Source organism: Protopterus annectens, chromosome 13.part0 (genome assembly GCF_019279795.1).
Source record: "Protopterus annectens isolate FY-2018-M chromosome 13.part0, PAN1.0, whole genome shotgun sequence".
Classification (NCBI taxonomy): domain Eukaryota; kingdom Metazoa; phylum Chordata; order Ceratodontiformes; family Protopteridae; genus Protopterus; species Protopterus annectens.
Genome location: NC_056747.1, coordinates 70,794,205 through 70,812,473, shown reverse-complemented (window position 1 = coordinate 70,812,473; position 18,269 = coordinate 70,794,205). Strand labels below are relative to the sequence as shown.

Here is an 18,269-nt window from a genome sequence, read left to right as displayed (position 1 = left end):
ACATGGTCCCCTGCACCATGTGTTGGTGCATATTAGGCCCTTCTGGAGTATCTAAATATCAGATGAGTAGTTTATGACATCTCCAAGTTTGCAGTCATCTGTAAACTGACTCAGACACAAGCCCTTGGAGTCAGTCTTGAGATCAAAGAAATAAATACCAAAGAGAAGTGCTCCTAGGACTGATCCTTGGGGGAGACTAATGACAAAGACTCTTTCCAAGGAGAGCATGTTACCAACACTAATAGACTGAGTTCTGTCACTAAGCCAGTTTGCTACCCAGTGGGTAACATGAGGGGTTATGTTTAGTTTGGTTACCTTATTGATAATGCCAGAATGTGGAACAGAATCAAAGGCCTTTGCTAGGTCTAGGCAAGCAGTGTGAACTGAATTGTCAGCATCAAATGTAATAGTGAGCTGTTGAAGAAGTTCTCTAAGTTTAACAGGCAAGACCTGCCTTTAAAAAATGGGCTGGGTCCAGGGCTTGTGGACTGCCTATATGTTTGTTAATAAGTTTTTTATCATGTGTGCCATTGCTTCACAGATAAGTCTGAGAAGACATATGAGTTTCTAGTTTCAGTAGTAGTCCCCCCTTTGTGGAATGGGATTATTACAGCAGCTCTGTATTGCTCTATTATGAATCCATAGTAGAGGCTGGTATTAAGTAGGCTTAGTAGTGAGTCTACAACACACTGTCTGGTACTTGCAAGTAGGAAACCTGGCGCATTATCAGGACCCATGCAGCTAGTGCTTTTGGCCTTGGACAGAACACTCAGGATGTGCTCAGAAGTGATAAGAGGGGCTGGATTAAGAAATAAAGTTTGAGCCTAACGTGTCAGCTAATATGTTGGCTACATCTTTGGGTAAAGAGTGTGTTATTGTTATGTATTAGCTTTGTGAATGCTGGGGATTAGTTCCATGGTTTCTGGGACAGCTAAGGAAGGCTTTGTTTTTTGTCCTTAGCTCAGGTGGCAATATTGATTTCATACCATACTTTTGGAGTATCTGTTTTTGTTCCTGAGTTCTTTTTTGACGTTGCTGAGTTTTTCTCTGGATGATAAGAGGTTAAGTTCACACATATGGGTTAAGAGTTCCTTTCTCTTATTGGATACTTTATTTTTACCAGGGTTCCAGTATTGAGGTTCATTCCTGAACCTGGCATTATATTTGTGTCTCATGAGGCCTAAGACCTCAGTGCATGCTTTGCGGTGGGCATAGAAATTAACTACAACTGTGACAGTGTGCATAACAGGGCCATGGAGATGACAGAGTGCATAACGGGATTATAGAGATGACAGCGTGCATAACGGAGTCATGTTGATGACAGCTGTCATAATGGGGTCATAGAAATCGGGAAGGAGGTGAAATGTCATCAGTTAGCTGAAATATGTTTGCTTTAGAATAATCTCTGAAGACAGAAGTTTTCCACTAACTGTTTGAAATGTCAGGACCCATTCTAAAAGGTCCTGTAATACTGAGACTGGATGGCCAAAGATCCGGGCTTACATATAAGAAGTCAGACACCACCATTTCTGGAAATATTCCCTTTTCCTGCAATGTATGGTAATCTTGGAGTTAGCATATATAAGTTTGGGGTTGTGAGGCACTTGACGCCCACATTAGGGGTACAGAGGGGCTTGCCTCTTACAAAAAAAAAACAAGTTTAAAGGAAAAGAGTGATGTTTGATATTTGCTCTTCTGTATTTTCATTTTTTTCCAGCATGTTGGTGCCTGGGGTTACAAGCGTCAACATGTCAATACAGAGCCTTTTGCTACAGTTCTTATTTTACTCTAGTAGTGAATGTTACTGAATGGAGATCTGACTTGACAGGTTATGTGGTAATTGATGGTGTTGAGTATGCTGGAGGGCTATATTGGTGAGAACCAGATAATACTTCAGTACATCTACTTAAAACTAGACCTAGCTGGTCCAATGAGTTGATAGCAATGAAGTCTGGGAATCTTTATGCATACAGTTGGGAGGGTGGCCTAATGGTAAAGGTGTTTGCCTTATAAACACAAGGTGCAGGTTTTGAGTCTCACAAGGGATAATTGGCTAGGCTTAAAAAGGCTCGCAAGGGCAGTTAGCTTAGTACTAACCTATGAACCTATATTAGTGCTGGTATGATTTCCCAGTTAATGGACAGCAGGTTGAAGTCATGCAAGAGAATAGTGCTGGGTTTGATAGGGAGGGGGTGCCATTTCTTTTAGATATACATTGTGCACTGTAGGTGACATGGAGGAGGTTGATAGTTTGCTATGATGATGAAGAATTTTGTTTATTGTGAGAAGGGTATGGAGGAGTTCAAAAACTGAGTCTATATTACAACGTTGAACTCACAGGAGTTTGAGCATTGTAATATCGAACCCATATGTTTGAAATGCGAAAATAGCGAAGCCATGGAACACCAATTTTTTTCGCAGGAGAAAAAAATCTGTAGGCCATTTTCACAGCTTTGCTATTTCCTCCACTGTGGTGTGATCTCGCAGTTGGTATATTTAAGTAGGGGGGTATGGGAGGCGAAGCCCTCCACATTAGTTTAAGTTTAAAGTGTACATGTTTTTTTTTGTATCGAAACAGTGATTTTTTTTTCCCATGGGGGAAAAAAAATCATTGTTCTGTGTTTTCGTACTTTTTGGGTTTCGAACTTACCAGTTCGATATTATATCGTCCAAACTCCTGTGAGTTTGATGATGCAATGTAGACCCTCTAAAACTCATAGCACTGAATTTCATAACATCACAACTTTGTATCACAACATCAAACACTACAGATCACGTGAAAATAACATCCCCTCCACCTACAACAACATCAAATGTCAAGCACACATTTTACTACGTTTCTGCAGGGGGGCCAAGCCCCCCTGCACCCCTATTTGGGGAGCTTAGCCTCCCACACCCCCCTGTAAATTAAATTTTCCAACTCTGAGATCACACTACAGTGGGAAAAAGTTAATTTCCTAACCCCACTGTATCACAGTCACCATAAAGAATGTACACATAATGTCTATATCACTTACCTGTATGGCCTAAAAAACCACATACAGACTGGCAAAATAAACACTATATAAATAGTACAGATACCTACACTATATAAATAATAACTATATAAACAAAAACTACAACATTTCATACTGATGCCACAAGAATAACAGATTAAACTATAACATTTGCTCATTTCATGATACACTATTCCATATTATACATTTTCGATGTTATGGAATTTGTTTACGTTTTAGATGTTTTGGGTTTTAGATGCTGTGGTCTCAATGTTTTGAATTTAGATGTTATGAGTTTTAGATGTTTTGAAGTGTAACAATATATATATATATATATATATATATATTGAGATGACTTTGCCAAATCTTCACAACATCGAACTCCCTGAACAATGGAAACTAACCTTGGGTAACCAACCACTTGACCACCACGACAAAACAACAAACAGTGAAACAAGAAAGACCTCCAAGTGGGGGATATACCCCTAACACCCCCCAACTAAATATACCAACTCCGAGATCACAGTACAGTGGGGAAAGAGTGAATTCCCTGATGTTGGTCAACTAATGGCATTCCCTGTTTCAGAAATTTGCTGAAGTTCATATTCGTCAAAGTGCACGTTTGCTGTTATAGGTTCAATGAATAGAGGTTCAAGGAGTTGAATGTTCACTTATATGACATAAACCTTTGTTTTCAACTTTGCTTATTTGGTTCATGACACAGTTATGGTTTGCTGTTAATTTGCTAGATAGGCAATGTAATTTCTATGTACATCACAAAAAACTCTTTTGCTATGACATGTCAAGGAAGTTTGTTATTTCTGCTTATTATCTACATATCGCTGTCTGTTTCAATTACCTAATGTTTTGTGATGTTGTTTCTTGGCCTTATGATTTGGGTCATGGTTGAAAATGATCCTTATACATGCTCACTTACAGTTTTACCAAAAGCCTAGTAAATGAATGAATGAATGAATTATCCGGTAATTATTAATGTTATGAAATAAGAAGTATCTTTGTTCAATACCATTTTTCTAAATATTCTTAATGAACTAACCCTATCAAAACCAAAAAAATAACATTTAATCCAGCTCCATGGCTGTCAAAACAAACTAAAGAACTGATGAATCAGAGACAAGGCTTGATACTACTGGAAAAAAAAGAACACTGAAGATTATCTACTGAATTATAAGCAGCTGGGAAATGGATCTATAAGAAATATTTCCTGGACTGAATGACAAAATAACACTTTCCTCCTTTTTAAAGCTCAGATCTTTCTATTTAATTTAATGAATGGCTGTGTTATGAGTATTTGTAAGTTTATTTGCAAACTTAATTGATTTTAGTTTAATATTGATTTTAGGGTAATAGTCAATAATATTTTTAAAATGTATTATAGCAGGGGTGGGGTTCTTTGTGTGTCAACCAATCGTGAGATGGAGATGTGTATTTATAGGGTGACATCAGAGTGTTTTAAACTGTTCTGAAGAAGTCTGTGATAGAGGAAGATGAAAGTGCTAAATAAACTATTTCAGTTATAGCTTCTGTGTTGGAGTTGCTGTCACTCATTCTTGTGATTCATCTTTTTTTAATGAGCACAGATTCAAGCAGTACATGTCCTTTGAGTCAAATATATTTGACATCAAACTCTATGAACAATCTAAAAGTTGTACTACTCTTTTTGGGGGGGACATGCAAAAAATTGCAACACATAAATTAGCAAAAATAGATGATGGGACATATTACTATAGACCTTGTTTCCTCCTGTAGAATGGCAATCTTTAAATAATCCATCCCTTAAGGAAGAAACTATGGCAGGGAAACAAAGCATAACATAGCCATACTGGTACTGGGTTCCCTTTCCAAGATGAGCTATGCATTTTCCACTTATTACTTGTATTTTAGTCTTAATTTTACATGATAACCAAAGGACCTAAAACAGAGTTCAACAGAACAGTCAGTAATGGAAGGCTAAGTCTCTTACTATAGAAATTGTTCTCTTACTGTTCAAACATACTCTTATCACCTCTCATCCAAAGACTCAGCCCTTATTGGTCTTTTTGACTATAAACTAAGATCCATTCTATACCCCAATGGAAAAATCATAAAAAGTGAAGTTTATAAAACAAATTGTGGAATATAAAACTGCGGTGGTGGTGCTGCGGTAGCGTTGTCGCCTCACAGTAAGACGCTGTCCAGTTCGATTCTCAGCTAGAGTGTCTTCTGCATGGAGACATGCGTGAATGGGTGTACCTTCGTTGAAGATTATGCATCAGGGCTGGTAACTCGACATGTAAAAATTAACTACCAATCATTAGCGGACCGGAGTTCTGCTATGGCGACCCCTAACTGGGAAAAGCCAAAAGACACAACAACAACAAAATTACTCACAGACCCTCAGTGTGGATTTCTCTCTCTTACACAGACACACACACTCATTCACTTTCAGATGCAGACAGGTCCACACAGACAGACAGTAAGGCACACACCCCCTCACCCATAACTCTCAGCTGTACAGATTTTTGCAGAATGCCCAGATTTTGCCTTATATTTTTGGTCTGTTTCTCTTAAAATTGTGGTTTCCTGGCAAATCAATGGTAAGTCATTGAGGGTTGACCTCAGAAAACAATGGCAGACTTTTTAGTTTAAGATTACATACCCTTCAGAAAATTCATGCTAATGCAAAATCTGTTATTCTATTAACTTTCTAAGTTTGTAAAAACAATACTTAAAAAGTGTCCCTATTTTTGGGCTTTTGTCCCCCCATTATTTAGGACTTTGTCCAGATTTTTTGTTCTAAGAGGTTGAGAGGTATCCCTTCACCTAATTACACTCAAGAACACACTCATTCACTCATGTGCATACACACCCGAGACCACTCATACCCATAAAGACATGAACACATGCTTCCATGAACATTCACCCACAAACACATACCCCACCACTACCTCTCCTCTGACACTTACCTGATTTTACCTCTTAAATGGTCTCCTTCATTGACTACAGTGGGGGAACATAACTTTTTAGCTGTGTACATGAACATCGCTGGTCATGCTCATTTATGGTTCTACTAAGAAACACACCGACTTCTTGAAAGTTTGTGCTTCAAAAGAAAAAAAAATGCCTGAAAACAAGAGGGTGAAACAGTCCTTCAGGGGACAAGCCCCGCTGCACTCACTGCACTCCCAGATGTGGGGAGCAAGCACCCCATACCCCTGAGCTTATGTATACCAACTCCGCAGTCACACCAACTTGCTGAAAGGAGAAATCTCCCTAAAAAGTGAATTATTGCCAGTGCACAATTAGATATCTCACAGGCAAGAATTTCTCATGGGAAAAATTATTATGCTGTTCGACTTTTTTTTCTGTGAGCTACTGAAGCTCATGCAATTCCTCCTCAAGCTCCTGTAGGGAAACCCTAATTTACATCTCTGAATCTCTCTGCTGCATAACACTAAAGTGAACGATTTCCAAGGAAGATCACATAGCTAATTAGCATAGGCTATTCCCCCTTGAGTGCTTATTAGCATATAGCATGACCATAGAGACAGCCCATCATGGTGATTCTACCTGCACTGTAGAATCATTGGGGGCCTTTTTCTGTATAGGAAAGTGTTACTGCCATTGTTTTTCTAAAAGCATTACAGCTTACTGAATCATGGCCACTGTGTCTTAGATTATACTTCTAAGTTTGAAAAAAGAGGCAACCCAGAAACTTTCAAAACTAACAGATGTATCTTAAAATAGTGGGATCAGAAATGGTTTAAATCAAAGGAACTGAAATATTAAATGGCAGTACATTTATTGTAAGCTAATGGAACACAGGCCCACAATAAAGGATTATCTCACTAAAGAACATCATATCATCAAAGAGCCCATCTCTATACTGGAAGAATGCAAAATTCCTGTAATCACGGCTGCATAGGTAAAAACTACACTCTCCAAAGCCAAGAACACAGCATCCATGGGACCAGACAACATCCCAGGCTGCGTTCTACATGAACTACAGAATGAACTGGCACCCCACCTAAGTACCAAGTTCAATCATAACCTCACCTCAGGCTTTGTGCCCGCTAAATGGCGCACAGCAATGGTTATCCCACTCTACAAGGGGGGAGCCACCACGGACCCCGGGAACTACCACCCCATTAGCCTGATGAGCCTGGTCTGCAAGGCCATGGAAAGTATCATCATGGAACTTATAAACAAAGACATTGGTAATCTTCAAACTCTGGACCCCACCCAGTTCGGGTTTGTAAAAGGCAGATCATGTCTCCTAAACCTGATAGATTTCTTTGAAGCAGTCACCAAAGCCGTAGACGAGGATAAGGTGGTTCACACAGCCTATCTAGATCTTGCCAAGACTTTCAATACCATCCTCCAGTCTGGAATTATAGATAAACTCACTAAACTAGGTATAAATCCCTATGTCACAAGATGGGTTGCCATCTGGCTTACTGACAGAACCCACACTGTGAAAGTAGCAGACTCCAAATCCGATTTCAGACCAGTGACAAGTGGAGTACCACAGGGTTCAGTCCTGGATCCTCTCCTGTTTGGTATCTACTTCTCTGAAGTACAGGCTAACACAGAATGTCTTTGGCTAATGAAGTTCGCAGATGACTGCAAACTAGGAGCCATAATCAAAATTCCTAACGATGTGGACATCCTACAAAAGGGCCTCACTGAGACAAATGCCTGGTGTCAAAGCCATGGCCTCAAGCTCAATGTCAAAAAGTACATTGTCATCCCCTTTGGTAAAAACTCTGTACCCATGAACTACAACACAGGCGGTAGTATACTTAACACCAAAAGTGTGATAAGAGACCTTGGGACACAGGTGGACAGTAGTCTCTCCTTTGATAATCACATCGCCATAGTACTCAGGAAATCCTTCTAAGTGGCACACCTCATCACAAAAGGTTTCTCATCTAGAAAAAAAGAGGTAATTGTTCCCCTCTACTCTTCACTCATTAGACCCATTATAGAGTACAACGCCCCTTTTGGTATGTACCTCACAAGACATCTACAACAACTGGAAAGGCCGCAGAAATACCTCACAAAGAGGATTACCGGCCTCAAACAGATGCCCTATGCAGACCGTATCAAAAACCTCCAGCTTTACTCCATCGCATATCGCCTGCTCAGAGGTGATGTCTGCCTAACATACAAAGCTATGTCAAACCCAGAGCTATTGGACATGCTCCACTTAAAGAAGTCCCAATCCCACCAAGCTACACGCTCTAGGGAAAAACTATGCACAGACCAAGACAATCCAAGCCAAGGCAGAAACCTAGAACCAACACTGGAAGTTAATCCACTTTTATTCCAAGTATTAAAAAGTCAGTACTGCTCAGATCACAAAAACGAAAACCACACAGGTACAAGTTGAGCGCGTTTCTCTTCATTTAGTAACAAAGCTTCTTCAGAACATATTACATTTTCTAATGCCCTCATTTTATATACATATAAATGAGCATTAATTAACATTAATTAACCTCTAATTACCCCTCTTGAATTGTAACCCATTAAACACCACACTAAAAACTTACAAAATAAAATATGTTCCAACCAAAGACTCTCTTGAATATATATACAACAATATCAGTGTATATAATTGAGTTTGTTCCCCTAACAATCTACCAAATGTCATTAAAAACAATTGCTGAAGTGTGTAACTTCACAACCTTTAAAATGCAAATAATTTATGTAGGCAATTAGTATAAAAAACACTTCATCTAAAAGTGGCGATTACACAAATAATTAAAATTATACAATGTGGAATACGATACATGTAAAAAAGAAAAGAAAAAAAACATTATATGATTTTTTCTAAGTACACTTCCTACTAAACAGAATATACCTTACAAACCTTAACCTTATGGAAAAAACTGTGTTGATCAATAAATAAAAATTTTTATTTTCTTCCTTTTTGTTACAAAGGAGATTGCCAAGTTACTGTCCTAAAATACAATGTAATTCAACAGTGTTTTGTCATATAAAAACCTCTACTACTTGCTATTATAACTTAGCTTGTCTTAACCTCAACACACTCTGTATACTAATGCTATCGTTAAGACCAGCAGCATTGAAAGACCTTATGGGGGATGACAGCACGCCTGTTACGAGAAAAGAATTTCAACAGGTGATTGTGCTGTTAACCCAGGTACTAGACAACAAAACAAAGCGACATACCTGGTAACCAGAATTTATTGAAAGAACATTGTAGGAATGGAGAAGGGCCGGCAACCCACCATGGAGATGGATTACAACAGCGAGAGAAGTGAGGCAGCTTCGAAGGAAATAAACAACAGAAAACTGGGAATAAAACGGACAATATGGTTCATTCAACGCCTGAAAGTAGGCGTAATTTGAACAGCAACAGAGGTACTGTTAATTTTAACTTTAATTCTTGGAGCAACAAGCGTTTTAATTTTAACGAATGTACATTTAACAAAGACTATGAATGTTTTGATGAAACTCTTAAGTTATTCAAAGACAAACTATACATTCTAAAATCAAATCAACTTGAAATTGACTATTTAAAGGAATGTATTAATACTGAGAGAATTCCTAAAGGACTTAGAATAACTAAATATCCAAATAATGTGAAATTTAATTCTATGTTATACAAACAATTGACTGAATTATTTAATAATACAGGTATTGAAATGTTGAAATATATCGTCAGGGATTATGAGACACAGAATGAAATGCTTATATCTGAAACTAATGAATTGCACACTAAACTGTTTGAAGTCAACAATGACAATTTTGATATAAGGAAATATGAGAATTTATTTAAAGAGATTGACAATTTTTGTGACAAGGTCATTTATAGGAAGATAAAAAAACTTGACAGGGATCTGCATGATTACAACAACGGTAGAGCATACCCGATTTTTAACAAATCTAGTGGTTTTAAGGTCCACGATATAGAAAATAAGAGTAAGGAACGCCAAAAGAATGGGTCTAGTATGCTAACAACACATGAATCCCCTTTAGAACAGGAAGCAGTAAGGAGGAGCGAGAGGATAGCCAAGAAACTGAGAAAACACTCATATCAGAACCCCCTGCCACCCAGGGAATGTGGGGGGAGATTTCAGGGGAGGGCTCAGATGTATTAATGTACAATATAGACCCCTATAATCCTCTTTATGGGGGCAGTAGTTACATGGATTCTAATGACAATAAAACTGTCATCATACATCGGAAGGACAATTTCACGATTTACAATTTTACTGACATCATTATAGACAATGTTTATTTCAAACTGTTTACTAAGGGTTTTCACTTTGTACCAATATAAATGGGTCCTAGGTGAATACATTGATAGACATCAAGTTATTTACAAGACAGTTAAATTTAAATGTTTTTTTCAAAGGAAGGAATATTATAAATGATGACTTACATAAAAAAGTACATTTAACCCACCTACGGACCCTATGTTAAGAGTTTTTGAAGAAATGGTTGAAAGAGATGTGAGGCAAATTAAACCCCACTGGGATTTTATACATGAAAACTGGACAGAAGAGGAAGAGGCACTAGTAAGAAAATTGAGAGAAGAAAAAATTAGAGTGATGAAACCTGATAAGGGGGGGTGGGGTGGTCTTGATGTACCAGGAAATGGACGAGAACTACATACATAATATTGTACAAGATACTGATCATTATATGCTAGTATCTCGTAATGAAATAAACATTGCCTATTCTAAGATCAATTATTATTTGATGGACCATCTATTGCAGGGGAGTATAAATGAGAAATTATACAACTTTCTGCACGTGGAAAATCCCCGGCTTCCTGTTATATTTGGGATACCAAAAGTTCACAAAAGGTTAGAACCACTTAAATTTACACCCATTGTAGCAGGAGCAGGGAGTATTATGGAACCCTTAGCTATTTTTATAGACACACAATTGAAACACTTTATTAATTCGATTCCACATATTAGTAGAGACTCTTGGGAATTTTTGAAGAACATTCCAATAAGGAAGGTTGAGACCGAGTTATATTTTGTTACTATAGATGTGGTAGAATTATTCCCGAGTATTCCCCACACCATTGGATTGGAATGGTTTTGTGAGATTTTAAGTACGGATTCTGGTTTAAATAGTAACCTTGTCAATTTAATTATAGAATTTACTGAAACAGTATTGATGAATAATTTTGTGTACTTCAACGGCGACCATTTTCAGCAAAAGAAGGGTGTTGCTATGGAGGCAGCATGTGCTTTTATACTTCTGGGAGAAAAAATTTATTTTTAACACAGCATGGAAGCAATACATTCTTTTTTACACCCATTTTTTGGATGATGTTTGCATTTTTTGGAAAGGGTCCAGGCAATCATTCCTTGAATTTTATGAATATATAAATGTTTGCACAGATTTTTTTGAAATTTACACACACTTTGAATGAAACAAGTATCAATTATTTGGATGTTACCTTGTATAAAGATTCATTTGATTATCTACATTAAAAATTATATAGAAAGCTTTCTTTTTCCAATGCGTACTTACATTTTCAGAGTGGACACCCTTTTTTTCAGAAAAAGGGTATAGTAAAAGGACAGTTGATAAGGGCATCCAGGATGACAAGTGAGGATGCGATTTTCTCTGATGAGGTTAAAAATATAAGGCAGCTTTTCATTGAAAGAGGTTATCCAGACTCTTTGTTACAGACTTTAATCAATGAAATAACAAAAGAGAGAAAGACTAAATACTTTCCACTATTAGGACAGAAAGATGAAATGGTGTTGACAGTGAAAGAAGAAGAAAAAATGGAAAATTATAGTCAAGCACTGGTACACACTTTCTCTGATACTTCTGACAGGGTGGAAGGTATTATCAGAAAATACTGGCCAATATTGAAAATGAGCAATGACATTGGAAATTACATCCCTAACTACCCTGTATTCATTAGAAAAAGAGGAAGGAATTTGAAAGATTTGTTTGAGATAAAAGAAGGTTATACGACAAGGAGTTCTAATACTAAAAAAGGTACACATAAATGTGGTTCCTGTCGACATTGTGAATATATTTTACACCAACAGGGCATCTACATCCCTTCTAGAGAGTACAAGTTTTCTCAATCTGGGCACTATAATTGTGGCACAAAAGGCATTGTGTATATTGGAATATGTATGGTTTGTAAAAGTTTTTACATAGGTAAATCTACTCGCACTCTAAGAAAAAAAATTTACGAACACATATACAAAATAAGCAAAGGGAAAGAGTCCAATGCCTTTTACAAACATTCATCGACATGCAAAAACATGAGTATCAAATTTGCTGTAATTTAGGGAATTATATTGGCAACTCAAATTGGATGCCAGTAGACCCCCTGGTCTTAACGATAGCATTAGTATACAGAGTGTGTTGAGGTTAAGACAAGCTAAGTTATAATAGCAAGTAGTAGAGGTTTTTATATGACAAAACACTGTTGAATTACATTGTATTTAGGACAGTAACTTGGCAATCTCCTTTGTAACAAAAAGGAAGAAAATAAAAATTTTTATTTATTGATCAACACACAGTTTTTTCTATAAGGTTAAGGTTTGTAAGGTATATTCTGTTTAGTAGGAAGTGTACTTAGAAAAAATCATTTAATGTTTTTTTCTTTTCTTTTTTACATGTATCGTATTCCACATTGTATAATTTTGATTATTTATGTAATCGCCACTTTTAGGTGAAGTGTTTTTTACACTAATTGCCTACATAAATTATTTGCATTTTAAAGGTTGTGAAGTTGCACACTTCAGCAATGGTTTTTAATGACATTTGGTAGATTGTTAGGGGAACAAACTCAATTATATACACTGATATTGTTGTATATATTCGAGAGAGTCTTTGGTTGGAACATATTTTATTTTGTAAGTTTTTAGTGTGGTGTTTAATGGGTTACAATTCAAGAGAGGTAATTAGAGGTTAATTAATGTTAATTAACGCTCATTGCTATGTATATAAAATGAGGGCATTAGAGAATGTAATATGTTCTGAAGAAGCTTTGTTACTAATCAACTTGTACCTGTGTGGTTTTCATTTTTGTGATTTGAGCAGTACTGGCTTTTTAATACTTGGAATAAAAGTGGTTTAACGTCCAGTGTCGGTTCCTGGTTTCTGCCTTGGCTTGGATTTTCTTGGTTTTTACACGCTCTAGGGACCTAAACCTTGTTACCACAATAAAGAGAACATGCCGGACCGATAGATTCCTGTCCCAGAGACTTCCCATACCTATCTATATCAAACAAAGCTCCTCATTAGTACTATTCAAGAAAAATCTTGATGATTGGATGGGAAATAGGAAATTCACCCCAGGGATCACTTCTGTGGCTCTGCTTGACAGTGGCACAGGAAAATAATTTTCTTAGGTGGCAAAAGTCAGTGTACCTTTTTGGCTGGGCTTGTATAGGCCCTAGGGCCAATAGCCTAGTACCTACCTATATGTCCCAATAAAATTACATGAGAGAGGAAAAATCCGCGCATCTAAAATAAAATCATGTCAGCAGAGTAACCACATCTGGACATTTTAGCATGGCAAATTACACTGCAGTCATACATGAATATTATTTTCCTAGTCACAATTTTTTGATGCCTTCCAAAAGTTTATCTCTGGAGCTTTATTCTTATGGCTAAGTGGCAACTGTCATCATTCAACGACAGTTCTGCTATGGAATCTTGAACAGTGAAACCTCAGTCATCAGAAACACTGAAATTTTTTATTATTATTATTATTATTGTTATTATTATTATTATTATTATTATTATTATTATATTTTTTTTGCATGTGGCAAGCCTCACTGCACCCCATGACACATTTAACAATTCTGTGGTTACACTGACTAGACAACAAGAAAAATCTCCTTCTGCAGTTTATTTCTGATAAAGAAAGAAATTTCATTCCTGTGTAGGTGTTCTGTTATTTGAAGGCTTAAAGAGACAGGATAGAAACCGACCAACAGGAATGCTTATATGATATGCTTGTCCTGCTAACACCATACAGGAAACTTCACTTAACAAACAATTCCTTCTCTATTCCTGCTCCAAAACTTTTGGAACCTCTACCTTCTTACCTAAGTGACCTATCACTCTTCTACTTCACAATGCAAAGTAGACTGCAGAAAAGTGCAATGTAGCTGAAGCATCAGCTAAGCCCTAAATTTCACTACTAACATCTCCTCTGACTCTTCCTCATCCATCTTTCTTCAGACTCACGTCCCCATTTCTACTTACTATCTATAAATGATTTATTACAAGTTATGCATTGTTGTCAATTTACTTAAACATGTGAAACTGTTTTATAAAAGTTGTTACCGTACAGACTGCTGTGATCAATGTATTGTCCTGGTTAAAAATAATAAATAAATAAATAAATTAATTAATAGATTAAGTAGCTACTCAGAACACACAAACGTAAGCCTTTGTTGCTTTAAAAGAATATTTTAAGGCATGTACTGGGTACCACTAAAGCATCAGCACAGCAGATCCAGTACAAGTAGTGTGAAGTAACCCTACTTCCTTATATTTTCTGAGGAGGCACCACCAACCTCTCCCCAAAGCATAACACAATTTTCCATCCAGAGGCAACATACATAGATGCACTAAGCACACATATGCTTTAGCCAAGGTATCCCGATTTATTTATCCATTTAGCGTGTGCTTACCGGGAAAGTCTGACTTGGAACAAGCCAATTTTCAGCAGAGGCCTGGGGAGAAACGCTCTAGACATATGTCTTTGTGACGTGGAAAGAAACAGGAACACCCAGAGGGCATGCAGATTCCGCAAACAAGGCACCCCAGCCTAGAATCGAACCGGAGAACCGTTTGCTATGAGGCAACAACGCTAACCACTACAGCACTGCGCCATCTGAGTTAGCTTTAGGAAATAAAACGGTGACATATTTTGGGGTTACCACTGACCCGTAGGGTTACCACCTGTCCCACTTTGCGACGGACAGTCCCTCTTTGGGCAGTTATGTCCTGACAAAAAATTTTAAAAATGGCAAATGTCCTGAGATTTTAGGACAAAATTATTTCCTATATTTTATGTAATAGTTGCATAAAACAGTTATTCTATATCTAAAATACCTAAATGTTATAAGAAACAGAATAAGCAACTAAAATGCTACAAGAATAAACTTTTATTTAGGCAAAAAAGTTAAGTTCTATCCTTTGTACTGACCGTGGGTATGTGTCGGCCTGTAAAATTTGATGTTTGTACTGAAAATGTCCCACTTTGGCCATTTGAAAATTTGGCAACCCTTCTGACCCCGCTTTTATACAAGGTAATCTCTCTTTGTTCAGTTGTGTCCTGAGAAATAAGCTTGAAAATGTATATGGAATTCTACAACAGCTGTTGAAAACATTTCAAAACCCATTTTCAAACTTCATTTTCCCTTCTATAAGAGTATTTCAAGATTATCTCTTGTTTAAATACTGTACTTAGTTCACACACCATTCTTGTTGCGAAAATGTGGCGCTCGTCTGGCGCACTGGGACTGCCGCAGTATAATAGTAAGCAATTAAGTAAGCAAGTGACTAAATAAATCAGTTTCCTGAGACTTGAGGGCAAACATTTTCTTATTTGAAAAAATTCTCACGGATACCTGTCAACTTTCTTTTCATTTTGCCTATCGCTCCTGATTTGTCTTTTTTTTCTGTGTTCCTGTTAAAAAGCTTTGTATTGTGGTAAATCACTGAGGGCTTCGACCGGTCAATAATCACAGACATCACAGTTAAACATTTGTTGTTGCTCAAAACTGCACGTTCATTTAAAACCTATCGATCTAAAAACTTTCAAGATAATTGGAGTGATAGTTAAACACTGCTCCTGACTGTGGACCTCTGTTCCCCCGACATCTTTGACTTTGTCTGTTTTTCTTGAGTTAAGAAGTTGAGAGCCATGACAATATGGGACAAGATGAACAACTCTAAAAAGAGTGACCTTTGTTGCCAAAACAGTAGTGCGGTCCTTGGCACTGACTGCGGGTTTGGTTTGTCCAGCAAAAACGTCACCTGGAATAGTCTCTCGGACAGGTTGGCAACTCCGGTTTATAATGAGGTGATCGGTATAAACTCAAGTAAATGATGCAATATACAAAATTACTGGAAAAAAACTTAAAAACTCAATAAGTATGTATCGTAATACAGTGTCACTTGGAGGAAACCTTTTATTAACATTTACTTGGGATGAGTTTATTCCAACAAACCTACTTGAATTACATTTGGATTACATGAGGCAGATGTTGGATGCCAAAGAGAACAACTGCGTGTTAAATATATTGTCATTGTAAAAATATACCATTTGGAAAATAACGATAACGTTATTTGAAAATGCTTTAAATTGCAAAAGCTTAATGTGCACTAGAATTCAGGCACAACAATGACATCTTAAGCAGGTCTCCTACAAAAAAATCGTCATTATCGGAGGCACAGACTAATTCTAAGGTTAACTAACATGCGGACGTGTCAGCACTGACAGAAGTTGACAAATATTACTACAACTGCTTACTTAGAAGAACAGCTGTGATATTTTTATGCTACAAGCAAAATAAACAACCTTTCAAAATATCCATAAAAAAAATCTTCAGAAAATATAGATAAGGTAAATACATTTGGGGCAACTAATTCTGCATCCAAACAGTAACGTGTGTACAGGTATTTTTTATCTTATAAGTGTACTCACATGTCTGAAGTATCTACAGATCCCTCTTGCAATATCGGACTTAGCTGTGGAGGTCCTCACCTGTCTAGTCACATCTTAAATGTCAGTGCTTTTTAAAGGCTCTTGTTTACACCCATTCTTTGTCAAAAGCAAATTAATAACATTCTGTTAATATTTCCCGGAAGACAAAATGCCGCTGCCACCACCCCAAAACCTGCTAAACACACACACACACACACACACACACTAGCATGCCCCTTTCTCCTCTCTTAAAGGAGATCTCTGCCAAAAGTCGTTTTTCTTTCCAAAAAGTATTTTTCCTTCTCTATGATGCAAGACTAAACAGTCACATACAGAAAAAAAACATAATTTAATAATTACGTTTGCCTTTTTTCCTGCATCCTTATCATCTGTTATATCACAACTACTAAGAGTTGCACAATGATTACCTTATGTCACTTATCACAAACACATTAACACATTTAAATGTACCTTATCTGTTTCAGATTGCCAGCTTCACACCTCAGATAAATAGTGTACCCTGGAATCTGAACAAAATCAGAACTTTCAAGCTTAGTTTTCAGATGCAAACGTCTCTCTCTTTAATAAAACTCAGCGCCATGAAGAAAGAAAGCAAATACCATAATCAAACTTCTTACTTTCTGTCACTGTATGATTTTGCATTTTTTTTACTCTGCAATGTCTGCAAAAGTGCATGTTTCTTTTGGAGTTGGGGAAAGAAGATTAACATCAAAGACTTTAATTTTAGCTACAATATTTAAAACTGTGACTGCAGCACAAACTATTTCAGCCCAAGTAACACCTGTTAATCTCAGGGGTCAGATTTTCACACTCGGACACTGAACTACAGTTATTACTTTGAAAAGAACAATTAACTCGTCTACATTTTCAAGCCTGTCAGTCAAACATCCCTTAAAATGGTGTCACAGAGATGGCCAGTAATGGAAATCAAAGGAAACAAAGTAATTCCAACAGGGTTTAAACAGATGGGCAGATTTACACCTCCCATTTCTCGCTAAAGTCGCCACAATCAAAATGAACATTTTACCCCATCTTCTGTATGTCTTCAATGCTTCTAATTTAACTATTCACAACAAATTTTTAAATCCCTTCAATCCTCTGTCTCTACATTTCTATGCTCCCCCAAATCAATCAGAATTAGTTATAGAAGTTTAACTCTTCCCAAAGACAAGGGTAGCTTAAATCTACCTGAGTTAAACTTTATTACGATATTATCAATAGTACCAGAATCTTAACAATATCTGACTATACTCCTAACTCATCTCTCTGGTCCCCTACATAGGCAAAACTCTATTATAGTTATGTTAAAACATTCAATTTTAATTTTAAAACTCTCCCCTTCCTCAATACAAAAAACCCCCTGAAAAACCTTAAGTTGCACATATCTATTAAACATCAAATAACTATCATTCAAAAGATTTTCAAATCCCTTAAACTGTCTAATGCTTTCAGTACCATGCCACCACTTCATTTCAATCCCAACCTTAAACTGGACAACAAAATGATTAATCTAGATAAATTCCCTCTTTTTAGAGAGCTAACTATAGCTGGCATCTTTCCTTTTAAAA

At 36.9% G+C, this 18,269-nt stretch overlaps 1 protein-coding gene across 2 annotated transcripts in view; it reads right to left on the bottom strand.

Moving 5' to 3' along the window:
* The window catches only part of LOC122817592 (N-acetyllactosaminide beta-1,3-N-acetylglucosaminyltransferase 3-like), a 165,690-nt gene extending 148,855 nt beyond the window's left edge, over positions 1 to 16,835 (bottom strand). For both annotated transcript variants that reach the window (XM_044090631.1, XM_044090630.1), the window contains exon 1: positions 16,681 to 16,835. In XM_044090631.1, the coding sequence (XP_043946566.1) occupies positions 16,681 to 16,682 (2 nt within the window). In that variant the 5' untranslated portion in view covers positions 16,683 to 16,835. The remainder of the gene's footprint in view (positions 1 to 16,680) is intronic.
* Between the last annotated feature and the right edge of the window lie 1,434 nt (positions 16,836 to 18,269).